The 14,182-nt window shown below is 53.6% G+C and overlaps 1 protein-coding gene across 2 annotated transcripts in view; it reads left to right on the top strand.

Moving 5' to 3' along the window:
* Window positions 1-4,308, top strand: part of MKRN1 (makorin ring finger protein 1) — a 114,151-nt gene extending 109,843 nt beyond the window's left edge. For both annotated transcript variants that reach the window (XM_085651913.1, XM_085651911.1), the window contains exons 7-8: window positions 1,862-2,000; window positions 3,857-4,308. In XM_085651913.1, the coding sequence (XP_085508039.1) occupies window positions 1,862-2,000; window positions 3,857-4,072 (355 nt within the window). In that variant the 3' untranslated portion in view covers window positions 4,073-4,308. The remainder of the gene's footprint in view (window positions 1-1,861; window positions 2,001-3,856) is intronic.
* Window positions 4,309-14,182: the final 9,874 nt, after the last annotated feature.

Genomic DNA, 14,182 nt, shown 5'->3' with positions numbered 1-14,182 from the left:
TGAAAGTAAACTATCAGGTAGTTTGGGTAGAGGTGCATGTCCCTAGAGGGATGCCCAAGTCATTGCCACTGGCTTGTAGCTGTGTTGCCAGTGCGAACTGCAATTGAGACTGAGGGCATCCCTGGCGGGTGCCTCTATGTATTCAGTAAGAGTCAGATGAGTCAACTTGTTCTGGTCCTGGCAGTGGGCTTAATATAGAATAGGCGGATTCAGACTAGCATCTGGGGGGCGAACCCAAAGAGTCAGAGAATCCAGAACATGTAGTCCCATCGCAGCATGTCAAAGTTCTAGAGATGGGCGCGCTGCTTGGTGTCACTTTGGTGGGGCACGTTCCATCATAGAGCCCCCGTACATTTAGCAATGTATTGCGTCTGGGGACGAAGCAATTCTAAACTTCGTAGAGACTCTTAGAGGAGGGGGAACAGCTGATTCTCCAGTATATTTCTGAGAATCTTGTAGTACGAGGTTCCTCTATATGAAGAGGGGAGTGTAGGCTCTGTTTCGGTATTGGCACAGCTTCCTAGTCTGCTTGAACTTATATAGAATCCACGGTGATAGAGGACAAGTTTGATGCATAAAATTCCAGAGGTAGGTTGTCTGGGGAGGTGGGGGGGGGTGGTTGACCTGCAAATGCATCCTGGAAAGGACTCTGTTCACTGCCCTAATGTCTTGTTCCTTGATGGGGCCATTGAGTTGCTCATAGATTTCTAGGTATTTGGGGGAGTGGAATATCCTCTAATTGGTAAAAGTCTGCAGTCGATGCTGCTGCTGAGAAGTAAACAGAGGAGTAGTACCAGCAGAAGGCTGCACTAATCCTCTCCGAGGTGTTGTGCAGTGTACTAGCTTTCTCACTAATCCTATGGATTGGAGTCACCAGGGAAACACCAGTCTGGCCAAGAGCCTTCTGTGGCGGTCCGCCCCGGGTCGACACGAGCTATGTAGAATATCCAGTCTAAAGAGTAGAGGTGTTCCAACAAAGTGGCATGCGCCTTCCTCGCCTCATCCAGTTCCTGCCTGCATACTTTATGCTAACGTGGGCCCAAGCTCCCCTCCTTGGTCAATTGAGGTTCAAGTGCTTGACGAGTGACCACCACAGTCCTAATGCTCCCCACCTTCCCCAGTACCGTTTCGAAGGCCTCCCATTCCACAAAGGGTGAGGAGGCGGAGCCCTTGTGTTCCAAGTTAAGTGATTGTGTTGTGTATAGTGGACTTGAATGCTGGATCCTCCAGCCATTGGGGCTGTAGTTTCCATGTGGGGGACAGGGATAGGCACTCTGCCCCAACCCCAGTTTGTCTCCTCTGTTTTGAAAACAAAATCCGTGTGTTTTCCTTGTTTTTACTCTAAGGGGTGATTATTGCTAATCCTCCAGTTATTGAAGTTAATTTCTCACCTAGTGAGGTTTTCAAAGAATGTATTCACAAAAAGGTTGGCTTTGGAGTCAGTTCTGACAGTGATTGTTTTTGAGACCAAGTTGGAGTACAATCTTAACGATGCAAGGTTTGGAAGAGATCATGATTCCTTTAATTTCACAATTTGGTTCCACTTTTTTCAGAAGCATGCCCCTCTATGGAAAACTTGCCTTCATCAAAAAATGTTGTATATTTATTGCCAATTTGGTGACTGGTTGCGAGGCTATTTAGTTGTCTGTCAGAAGTAGCGCTTGAGGGACTTCCCAGTGTACTTCTCACTTTGTTGCGATACTTTGCATTTGAGTAGTTCTTCTGCTGTTCTTTCTTTCCCTATTATTGCCTCATTTCCATCTACTGTTCCATTATTATTATTGTTTCTAGCTTGCATTTTGGAGTTTTTTTCCCCCGTGTCATTTGGTTTACCACAAGTAAAGTTGTTGTTTCTTTCCAGCAACAAGTCATGCCGTTATTTTAATGAGGGTAGAGGGAGTTGTCCGTTTGGAGGAAATTGTTTTTACAAGCATGCTTATCCAGATGGACGTATCGAAGAGCCACAGCCACGGCCCAAAGGGAGTTCAAGCAGGTATCGGGTAAGTCTAACTCTTTTATTAGTGTTAAATGACCCCCCATGTCATGATTCCTACATACAGTCTTGACTTTATCCAAAAACATGTGCCATTCTGCCACCAGGAATTAATATTGTAAGTGTAGGCTTAAAAATTATCTTGGAATACAAAGACTTTAGAGCCAGGACTGGTTAAAGTTGTCATGTCACGAAAAATTAAAATCTGTGGCATTCTGACTCTTAATATAGTTGGGCAATGTTTAGCTTATGATTCAAGCCGGTTAAGCATAAATACAGTGAAAAGTGCACATAAAGTACTGTTCTTCCCCCATTTGAGTATCATTGTGCATGTTTTATTTTCTCATCAGTCTGTATACTTTGGTTTGCAGCATGCTCAGAAGTTGTGCACTATAGTGGTGTATTGTTGCTTTCAGTTTTGAGCATGCATCAAATGATCATGACTCGTTTGGAGGTGGTCATGGAAAACCCTTCCTCTAAATGTCAAGTTCCTTCATTGAATACTTATAGGATGTCTTAAATTTCTGCTTTCTGAAGGGCCACAGAAGTTAAGTTGTTAATGCACAAGATTGTTCTCCAATATAGAGTGGATACATGGTTGGTGTGCTGCACTTTATCAGCCTGCTTTTGATGAAATATTTCATGCCAACTTCAAGTAGGAGGGCGAAGGCTGTTATGATCCGTGCCTAGGTCGGGTGTAAAGCTAGTTTCTAAATCATGGCTGGAATTCTCCATGTGATTCCATGTCATGCTTGGTTCTGACTTTTCGATGTCTGAGCAGTAACCTCATGGTTACTGCACTAAATGGATAGTTTGATGCTGCCTGCTATTTGCTCATAGTAAAATATCTTTTTGGTTACTTAAAGACTTGGACCCATCCAGCCCGATAGATCAGACATTGAGGAGTGGAACTAGTCCCCTGATCAAGACCCTATTCTTGATCCAACACCAGTGAACTAGAACCTCCATGGTACCTGCTGAAAACACACACTGCACAGCACAAACCCTACACTTGGTGCTGGAAAGACTATCTCCACACCACCAGACTCTCTCCAGCTGAGACTGATTAAAGAGGCTTAACATTAAAATGAGCGCCAGCTTCATAAGAAATGTTCTTAAAACGCCAAAGCCAGTCTGAAGATAGAACCTGAAATGGACTTAACTTCATTCAACTTCGAATCAAGCCTTCAGGATCTGTGGAATTTAGATTGGAACATGGGGCAGAAAATTCTAACATGATAGTTCATTAGCAGTGCTTTGTAACAGGATTCCGAGAGCATATCCAAATATCTATGGCCAATTCATTCACATGGCATTACCCCAGTAACTGGGTATTGGCACCTGGAGACGTTTCTATGGAATTTTGTGCTGTTAATGTGGTGAAGGGCAAGTTTTTTTTAACACTTTGTTTTTTTTCTATCGTTCCATTAAATAGATTTGAGTAAAATCGCATACTTTTCAGGCATCTGATCAACTAGCGGCAATATTCAAAATTCAGAGAAGACTGGAATTTTCTGCATACTTGGGTTTAAGGGCACCAAGCCTTAGCTAAAAGTATACATGTATCATCTTAATTTGTATCAATCAGGCAAGATATTGCATTGTCATGGAAGGACAATATTCTATTCCTCCCCAATTTTCAAATCCAGGTCTTACCTACTTTTCGAATGTTAATGTATTTTTTTATAGAGAATTTCTCAAGTGGATGTGCTTACTGTATGAGCCTGAGAATGTACATTGTGAACACTTAAAGGATATTTAATCTATATTTCCTTGAATGAAGTCAAGGTAAATGTGTACAGATGTTCCGAAGATTGTGATTTCTTTCATCAAACTGTTAAATCGTATATCTTTTTGCTGCAGGCCCAGCAGCGGAGCCGCATTTGGGAGTTCATCGAAGAGCGAGAGGGCACCGATCCATTCGAGAGTGATGAAGACGAGGTGGTGGCTTTTGAACTAGGAGAGATGCTCTTGATGCTCTTGGCTGCAGGGGCAGACGATGACCTAACGGACTCTGAAGATGAATGGGACTTGTTTCATGAGGATCTAGAGGATGATTATTCGGATCTGGATCTATAGCATGGTGTCCCTGGAGTTTGGACTGTATGTGCAGCCTGCGACAGTAGCGATTTCTTGTGGTGTTGTGGCAGTGCCGGTGTCTCTCCTAGGCAGGCCTATCAATTCCAGCTGCTCAAGTAACCATTTTTATCCAGGGTCCACCTTCCCCCATCCTTTAAACAGACCCTTCCTACCCCAGTATGTATGTTTCTCTGTTTCAGGAAGAATAACAAATAAATCTCAGAAAAAACAAGAAATTTTGCACATTTGGCTGACCTCTGTCCAAGATGTAAGGCTGTATGGCGTCCAGGACTTTGTTGCGCATCATTTAATTTAAGGTATCTGTAAGCTGCATCTGTTTGCCATTTTTATTACTACCATATGGCAACTTGGTGCCAACCGCTGGTGGGAACAGTGACTTTCAACAAGTGTACAAAATGTAAACAATTTGTTTTTTTTGGGGGGGGTGGGGAGGGCGCGGGTGAGCTGCTTGGTCTTGACCCCCATGAGGTTCAGAACTTGGCTTTGCAGTTTTCCGGTGGCCTCTTGAATATGGACCCACTCTTAATCTGACATTTTCAAATGCACCTAGTTCATTTTTTTTTCACTTGTTTTTGCTTGTACATCAAGCATGCTCATTCTTCTTAGGCTTCAGAGCATGTATTTCTGTCTTTTCTACAAATGATTCTCTTGGGGCCTGCCTCACTGAGTGCATTTGTTTTTTCTTTACTGAGATGACACTGGTGAGATTAGCCAGTAGCTAGATAACAAATGCCAGAGAGCTGAAACCTAGCATCAGAGTGGGAGAGGTGGAGATGGAGGAATACCATGCAGGATGGTAGCAGAGTTGTAAAGAAATATGGCATTAAACCTTTCCTGGGGGGGTCAATAACAAAGGGTCAATCATCAGTTGCATTAGGAAGCTGTTTCAGAATCTGCGGTGGAAAAGCCTTTTGTTTTTTTGTAAGGGTCACTACGACCCCTATTTATTTATTTATTTTTTTTAAACTTTCTTTATTGGCATTTAAAGGTAGGAAAACACGTATGCACATGCTATAGCACCATTATCCCAGAAATTCACATTTCAAGCGCGCCCAGTCGCAATTCTTACAATCCAGCGGCCTCTCGGCCCCTCAGGCCGTTCATCGCTGTTCTGAGTGGGGCTGCAGATGTGTGCCCTACTGGAGTGCACCCTGATCGCCTCGCGGCAGGGATGCCGTGTAATGTGACTGAACCCCCTGTGAGGGGCGTCGCAGAGGCTATGGAAGTGCGGCCATTGAGTAACTACGAACTAACTGGAGGGTCAAAAAACCAGGGAAAGGGGGGTGCACTGTCGCCCATCAGGGGTACTATTAGCTGCGCGCTTTTGAGGTCAGACCATCATGCGAGGGGGGCCCGGTGTGGCCGTGAATGTGGGAGGGGGTGCGGGGGGGACAGAAGCATCGCGCCTGGCCTATGAGGACTCTGGCTGTGGGGCCTGTGGTGACAGCCCCTGCGAGACGCCGGGTGCTGGACCCGCCTGCACATTACCCAGGGTGGATTTCGGAGTGGCGGGTGCCCCCGAGGGGTCTACCTGTCCCGAGCTCGCCGCGGTCTCAGCTTCCTGTGTGAATGTGTGCATTGGCATGGCCCAGGGCATGGAGATCGGGTGTTTGCGCATCCCACGGGCCTCCTCCGTTCTAAGCGTGGTTTCCTCTGCCTTGCCCCACTTCCTGACGGCCCCCACCCATGCTGCTATGGGGGGCCCCCCCGGCGCCTTCCAATGCATAGCAATGCATCGTTTAGCGAGGATCAACATTAAGAAGGCAAACCTCCTCTCCACCTTCTGCCGCTTATGCCGTCCATGAATTCCCAGCGCACACGCCTCCCATGTGCCCAGGTCCTGCAACCCTGTAACCGCCTCAAGGGCCGCGTGAATCGTGTGCCAGTAACTGTAGATCGTCGGACAGTCCCAGAACATGTGCCTAAACGAGGCAGCAGGCTCCGAGCATCTAGGGCAGCCAAACACCCCCTCGGGGAAATATTTCTGCAATTTTTCGGGGGTTAGATACGCCCTATGCAGGATATGCAACTGTATGTTCTTAAACCGATAGTTGCGGGATACTTTCTTAGTGTATTCTAGAGCCCGCGTCCACTCCCTGTCGTGCAGGGGCCGTTGGAAGTCCTCCTCCCAGTGTTCTCTAAGGGTCGCCAGCGTGGGACTCCGCAGGGCTCTCGCCGCTTTATATATCCATGTGACTAGATGGCGGCCGGGTCCCATCTGGAGTACCGCATGAATGACCGGGTGTGAAGGGGGCTCGGCATCGATTTTTCCCCCCCCCCATTGCCGACGGCAGTCCATGAGAAGCTGCCTATGCCGCAGGAATTGGCCTCTGGGGAGCTCGAAGTCTCCGACAAGCTCCTCAAAGGGCTGCAGGCATTCCCCAGAGAACAGCATCCCCACCTCTGTTACCGCGTGATCCGTCCACACCCGCATCATTTGCTCCGTATAGTATGCCCGACCCCTAGGTAGCCCCACCAGCGGCAACAACGGGGAGTACAGGGGAGTCCCCCGGCTAAGTCGGTGAACACGCGCCAAGCAGGCACGCGCCGTCATGACCTGGATGGGCCGGGATGTCGGCGGTGCCGCCCCTGGTAGCAACATGCGGTGGACGGCGGGGATCGGAATCCACCCTATCGCCGTGTGCAGCTCTTCTTGCGCCCTGCCCGCCGTCCTACGCAACACCCATTGCAATTGGGCAGCAAGGAAATATGCCTCGAACGAGGGGGCCGCCAACCCGCCCTGATCAAGGGGCAATTGCAGTTTCGCCAGGGCTATCCTCCGGCGGCCGTTGCCCCAGATGAGGGTCCCAAGCAGGGTATCCAACTCCCGGAACAGGGATCTCGGGGGAACCACCGGGAGATTGGAGAAGAGGTAGAGCAGGCGCGGCACCAGGATCATTTTCGCAACGGCTATCTTTCCCGGGACAGCCAAGTGGAGACCCTTCCAGAAATGGACCAAGAATCGGATGTCACCCATCAACTTGCGGTAGTTCCCCTCATATATATCTTGCGGCGTATGGTATAGCTTAATGCCGAGATATCGAACCGCTTGGGGACTCCACGAGATTGCATTGTCTCCGATTCGTATCGGACCCTGGGGCACGACCTGTGTTAAGGGGTAAACAGTGGACTTGGCCCAATTCACCCGAAGGCCCGTCACCTCTGCGAAATCGTGCAGAATGCTTGATATCGGGGTCAGGTCTATCTTGATGTCCCGGACATATATGAGTACGTCATCGGCATACAGCGATACTGCGTGGGTATAATCACCTATCGGGATGCCCCACTCCTCGCTCGCCCCTCGCAGCAGAGCCGCCAGCGGCTCCATCGCCAACGCGAATAGTAGGGGGGAAAGGGGGCACGCCTGTCTAGTACCACGCCGGATTGGGAAGGAGTCTGAGATGAGAGGGCCGATGCGCACTCTGGAACTGGGTGAGGAGTAGCTGAGCCGAGTGTAGGCCAGCAATTTGGGCCCGACACCCATACGTAACAAGACCTGAAACAGGTAGGCCCAAGAGAGCGTGTCAAACGCCTTTTCGAGGTCCAGCACCAGACACGCTGCCCGAGGGAACCGTTCCTGCACCTGGTCCTGCACATGAAACAGCCGCCGGATATTCGAAGAAGTGTGCCTACCAGGCACGAATCCACTCTGATCAGGGTGGACAAGCCGCGGGAGGATCGTGGTGTACCTGTCCGCTAGGGCCTTCCCGTAGATTTTATAATCCGCCGACAATAGAGTTATGGGTCGGTAGGAGCCTAGCTGGAGCGGGTCTCTATCTGGTTTAAGGAGGGACACGATAACGGATTCGCGCATGGAGTGCGGTAGGACTCCCGCGTCCAGAGCCGCTTGGAACTGCAACTCTAATTGGGGGACCAGCTGGGACGCAAAGGTCTGATAAAAGTCAAGGGGGAAGCCATCTAGTCCCGGGGCCTTGTGGGCGGCCAGCGCCTTCATGGCGTGCCGAATCTGTCGCCTTGAGAGGGCGATCGAGGTCCAAGCGCGTATCCCGGTCAATACGGGGGAGCTGGACACGGTCCAGTAAGTCAGCCGGGGCGGCAACCAACCCTGAGGGCCGGGGGTCATCGTACAAGTGCATGTAATGCTCGTGGAAGGCCTTGAGTATCTGCCCCTGCGAGTACACGGTGGTACCCCGGAGGTCTCGTATGGCCGTGATGGTCGGGAGGCTCGAATCCCGCTTTATGAGCCATGCCAGCAGGGCTCCTGCCCGATCGCCCTCCGTATGAGCTCTAGCCGCGTATGCCGCGAAATTAAACCGACGCATGCTTGCCAACGCCGTGGCATACGCAGTCTCAGCGCTAGCTAACGCAGCCGGCGTGGCTGCCGCAGGGTCCGTCTCCTTAGTAAGTACGGCCAGCGCCGTCTCCATCCGCAGAATATCCCCCTCCAGCACCCGCTGGACCCCCGTAATGTGCCGAATGCAATTGCCACGCATTACCACCTTAAAAGCATTCCATTCTGAGGCTCGGGTACTGGCGGTACCTGCATTCTCCCTGAAATAATGACCGATTTGGTCTGCTAAGGTTTGCCGGAAGACCGGGTCTTCAAGACTGTCCCTGGGGAGGCGCCAGGCTGGGACGGGGGGATGCGGCGGGCGCCATTGCAGGGTGATCGTGTGGGCATCGTGGTCGGAAATAGTTCTACCCAGGTAGTCAGTATCTAGAACGGCAGGGAGGATGGTGGGAGAGCAAAGGAAACAGTCCAGGCGCACTCTAAGGTTATGCGGTCTGGAATGGAACGAATAGAGTTTAGTGGTGGGGTTCCGAAGCCGCCAAGCGTCCGCCAGGGACCAGTGGCTCACCCAGGTTGCGAACCGCTTCGCCTGCGCGAAAATGGGAGAAGATGGGGGGGGCAGGTGAGATCTGTCTAAGGTGACATTTTGCACGCAATTGTAATCACCCCCCAGGATCCATGGTACCTGCGCATATGCGCTTAAGGGATTGGAGATCGCGTCCCAGAATTTGGATTGGTCGACGTTCGGCCCATAGATACTGCCCAGTAAGATCGTCTGGCCGTCTGGTCGGCCAAGTAACAGTACAAAGCGACCCTCCGGGTCAATTACTTGCGACAGTTCCTGGAAGGGGACTCCCGGGTGCACCCAAATGAGAGCACTGCAGGCGAATGCAGAGTAAGTTGTGGCATATAGGGCCCCCCGCCAGCGTCTGCGCAGCTTTGCCACCTCCCCCGCCGCCAGGTGTGTCTCTTGCAGGAGTGCAATCTGTGCTTGATGGCGCTTAATGTATGCATATACGTAGTACTGCTTGCGCGCTGTATGCATGCCTTGCACATTTAGTGAAAGGAGTGTAAGTCTACCTGCTTGCGCCATCAGGATCTGTGTCTAGTGCACGTACTGGGGCTGGGCAGTCTGGACCTCCCGGGGCCCCTCCCGGCAGCAATCCCCTCGTCCCACCCCCACGGGTCTGGAGCGGCAGTGTGAACTCTTATCAACGCATGGGCAGGGACACAGTGCTGAGAGTGTGCGTGGATGGGGAAGGGGAAACTAGGGTGAGGCGAACGTAACTTGCCCCAACACAAGGGACCCATCTCCAAGCGCGATACGTCCAAACTGACTCCCAAGTTGCAGGGGAGCATGAACCTGTTAAGAAAGGGGGTCGGCTAGCGTCTGCTGCAGGCTCTACAAGCGGACTGTACGCGGTATCTATAGTTAGCCACTGGGGGAAAGCGGGCGCTTCTGGGACGGAAAGTGTCCTGGTCCGCAGGGGAAACGCCTGGAGCGCCGGGCCTGCAAATTGTATGTGGTGGGGGGCAGCACCCCGGGCTGCGAATGTGTGGCCTTCTACACAGAACCAATCATATCCGGTCATCCGCTGTCCGCGGGGTGACTGAGGGCAGGGCCCCCGAGTCCACCCCGGATTGTGTCGCCTCACTGTCCTCTTCCTCTTCTGACGTGAAGACATGGGGGCTCGCTCCAAGTCCATTGCCGGGGAAGTCGGGCACAGACCCGCCGCCGCTTTCAGGGCCTGTGGCCGTTCCTGGACTATCTGCTCTAAGTCCGGTGACCCCAGAGTGTGTGACGGCCCCCCGGGAGTACCTTGGCGGATCCTCCTCCGCGAGCGCTGCCTCCTGCGTCCTCCCGCAGCCGCTCTTTGGTCAGGCAGGCGCCCGGACCTCCGGTCCCCGGTACAGTTCTGGTCAGCCCAGTCGTGCGCCTCCTCCGGCGCCGTGAAGAAGTGTGTGACGCCGCCATGGATAACCTTCAGGCGGGCCGGAAATAGGAGAGAGTATTGGATGTTTTCCGCTCTAAGGCGCCGTTTCACCTCCAGGAAGGACGCGCGTTGGCGTTGGACCGCTCGTGAATAGTCTGGGAAGATCATGACAGTTTTGTTCTCGATGCGTATCGGGCCTGCCTGCCTGGCCGCTCGCAGTACCGCATCCCGGTCCCTGAAGTGGAGGAACTTGGCCAGCATCGGGCGGGGTGGGGCCCCCGGCGGCAGCCGACGAGCCGGCACCCGGTGCGCCCGCTCCACCAAGAAGTAGGCCATGCGGTCTGCATCAGGGGTGAACGACTTTGTCCAGGTTTCCACGTACTCCACCGCATCTGCCCGTTCGATCCCCTCCGGCAGCCCGAGGACTCTGATGTTGCAGCGACGGGACCGCCCCTCCAAGTCGTCAACGCGTTCTTCCATGGTGGACATGCGACTCACCAATGCTTGCATCGAGTCCCTGTGTGTGTCCACCATGGGTTGGATGTCTGCGACTGCTTTGGCGTTGTCCGAGACCCTATCGGCGAGCTTGCGGTGGTCTTCCCGGAGGAGGCTGACGTCCGTGGTCAGGGTGCCCAACTGTTGCTCCAACGAGAGTCGCGACTGTTCGATCGCCACCAGCACCTGATCCAGCTTGGTCGACAAGGAAGGCTCCCCATCCGATCCCACGGTCACCGGGGTCCCTCCACGGGTGCCGGCGTGGATCCCCGCCGCCGTCCCCGGGGCCGACTGCCCCGTCCTGGACTTGCCCATAGCGTCCCCTCAGGAGGCCGTCGTACAAGCGCAGTATCCGTGCTAGATGTGGCTACCGCTGGACCCGGACCCCTTGGCCCCCCACCGCCTCTCGCCTCCAACCGGCGGTGTCTCCGGGCCGTAGCACTTGTGGGGCAGGTAGGGCCGCAGAGGGCAGAGCAACCGCTCGAGTGGCAGAGGCCTCCAGTCCCTTGTCCGCTACGGCCTGCGCTCCCTTCGCCTCGTGTCCCTGGACCGGGCTCCGCCGCCGGGTCAGTGCCGCCTGGAAGCACAAGACTGGCTCCGTACCTCTCAGGGCCCCCGCCGCCGTCCAAGCGGGAGCCGGGCAGCACCTCCGGGCCTCGGCAGCAGGCGCGCAACTCCCCCTGAGCTCGCCGATCCACCGCTCAAGTCAGTAGGCCGGGACGCCTCAGGCCGCCATCTTAACGTCAGGCGGGCACCCTCGCGATCCGCACCGGAGGCCTCCCGGGGGAGCACCGCCACCACACCGGGTCACCGCCGCGTGGGCCCACCTGTAGTCCAGTCGCCGGGGTCTCCTCGGGTCAGCGCACCCCCGCAGCGGCTGGCAGCAGCGGCGGTCCCCGCCGATCGGTGGTGTCAGTCTGCACTCCTCTCGTCGGCTCACTCCACCCCACAGCGCCGTCAGCACTCCCAAGCCTTCACCAGTGGCAACCATACAGGGGGGGAACTCACGGGGAGCCCATCGGCACCATCACAGCTCCGGAACCCGGAGCCCCCCGCAGCACGGCCACCCCTGCTTCAGGCATCCAGCCGCCCTCGGCATGCAGTCGGGGAGCGGAATCGCCGCCACCAGTGCCTCGATTCCGGGCCTGCAGGTCAGCAGCAGCCGCGGCAGCCCCAGGCAGGCGCCATGTTGGAACCGGCGTCTCCTGCTTCAGACAGCTCCCGCACCCGGGGTCCGGCACCTGAAAGTCGTTCCGGCACCGGAGCAGCAGCGCCGGGCTCCCTGCTTCTCAGGACAGCCTCAGAGAATCATGGGGCTCCCCCAGGCGGGCCGCTAACGGGCGAGGGTGAAGTCCGATCCCGGAGCCCTAGCAGGTCGCGTCCGTCTCGGTGGCCATCTTGGCCACGCCCCCCGTCACTACGACCCCTATATGACCACTTGCTGTGACAAATGGGCATAACACTGCCCAGAATTCCTAGGTATGCCATCACAAAGATGGGTACCTTTTTAAGAATTCGTGTTTACCTCAGTTAGCCCACCTTAGGCGTTCCACCCACAGGCTAGTACCCCCCTACCTGACCAGCTAATTTTCCCACCTGTCCAGGTGTCAAAGGGCTCTGGACAGGGGGGTGCAGGGGGGTTGCTTCCTCTGTCCTGAGGAGCCAGATTTGCATTCCAAAGGCAGTGGCTCCTTTGAAGCTCGCCAGTCCAAGGAGGCTCATGAGCAGGTAATCATGTGGGAGGGGTTGTTGCACCCTCTTCCAGGACTGGCTTTTGTTCCTGACCTCTTGAGAGCAAAAGGCTCTCACCCTAGGAGGTCAAAGTAGTCTCAAATGGCAGGCTGGAAGAAACCAGTCAGCAAGCACACAAGAGGCTAGTAGGTTTCAGAGGGTGTCTCAAAAGGCCCTTTGAGTGCATGTTTTGATAACTCCAACACTGGCATCAGTGTCGTTTTTATCAAGACGAGATGTTTAGTTACAAACATCCCTATTTTCAGTGAAGCCATCATGTAGCTGAGGAATTCGTTTTAATCAGTGCCCATTACATGGTTTAAGATGGCTTCCCTGGTCACTTGTACTGGCAGCAGTAAGGCTGAACAGCACGGGCATATCTGCTCAGGCCGATCTGTCCTCCGATATATTAAGCACCCTGCCTTAGGGCTGTCGGGCCGGCTGTAGGTTCGATTTACAAGTATCATATGCAGTGGTAGGTGTCATGGCACACAGGGATGCATGACCGGTCATATTTTCACTTGTCACGTAGTCTGCTGTGGCAGCTGTGCATGTGCTTAGTGAGGGATCCCTTAGTGTGGTACAGTTTGTGCTGCAGCCCTTAGAAACCCTCTTTAGTACCTCGGGGCATAGGTACCATGGTACCATTTACCAGGGACTTGGAGTGTGCTAAAGGTTTACCAATTGGGGGAACAATTGTACAGTTTTGAAAAAAAGCTCTACCAGTGGGAGCCTGACTTGCAGGAACCCAGTTCACTTTCAGTCAAAACCACATCGAGTGACCAGGCAAAAAGAGGGGGCAACAATGACCTAAAGGGGCACTTTCCTACAGGGCCAAAGTCTCCCAACTGGCGAACGTCCCTTGCCGGCCCTCTCGGCCCGTTTCCAGATCCATGCTGACTCTGGCACTGTTGTGGATCCCAGTGTCGTGCCCCCAGCTGGGGCATGATCCACCAATGCCAACTTCACTGGTGCTGAATATGCCAACCACAGTCTTGTTTGAGGCTAAGGCAGCGCACGGACACTGCCACCCCTCCCCCCCCCCCCCCCCCCCCCCCCCCAAACCAACCCACCTCAGAGCAGGGGACAGCTTATTTACGAAAGTTTGGAAGTGGATTCATATTATGGCACAATGCCAAAGATGACCTTCATCTGGCATATATCAACAAATGGTATGACCAGCTTCAGGAGACGAGTGGCTTAAACGCCTCCCCTTGACTGTTTAGTTTTTTCCACCAGGCCTGGCCACTGCAGGAGCTGCATAATTTGCTATGGTGGTCTGTAGAGCTGCTGACCTTTAACTTCCCACACAAGCAGTCCAAACAAATGTGTTGATTGGGGTCTTGCAACCAGGGTAATCCTGCCCTGTAATGAGGTTTTGGCTTATACTCTTCTGGTTACCTGGGCCAAACCTTGCACGGGTGCCCCGGTCAAGTGCCAAGTTGCCTGCCGTCACAGCCCTGGACTTTCTTACCCAACATCCTTTCCTGGAAGAGTCTGGTGGTGAAGGCATCGGCAAGCAAAGCGAATATCAAGGTGTTCCCTTCCGCCACACTGGATAGCCATGACCCTTTTGGGTGCAGGGATTTCATCCACCAGTCTTATCCTGCTCTTTGAATACTGCCCGTCTAAGCGGATTCTCCCATGCACTCTGGAACTCGGTGGCCCCAGTCCTTC

This window comes from Triturus cristatus, chromosome 4_1, assembly GCF_964204655.1.
Source record: "Triturus cristatus chromosome 4_1, aTriCri1.1, whole genome shotgun sequence".
Taxonomy (NCBI): domain Eukaryota; kingdom Metazoa; phylum Chordata; class Amphibia; order Caudata; family Salamandridae; genus Triturus; species Triturus cristatus.
This window is presented reverse-complemented; position numbering and strand designations above follow the sequence as displayed.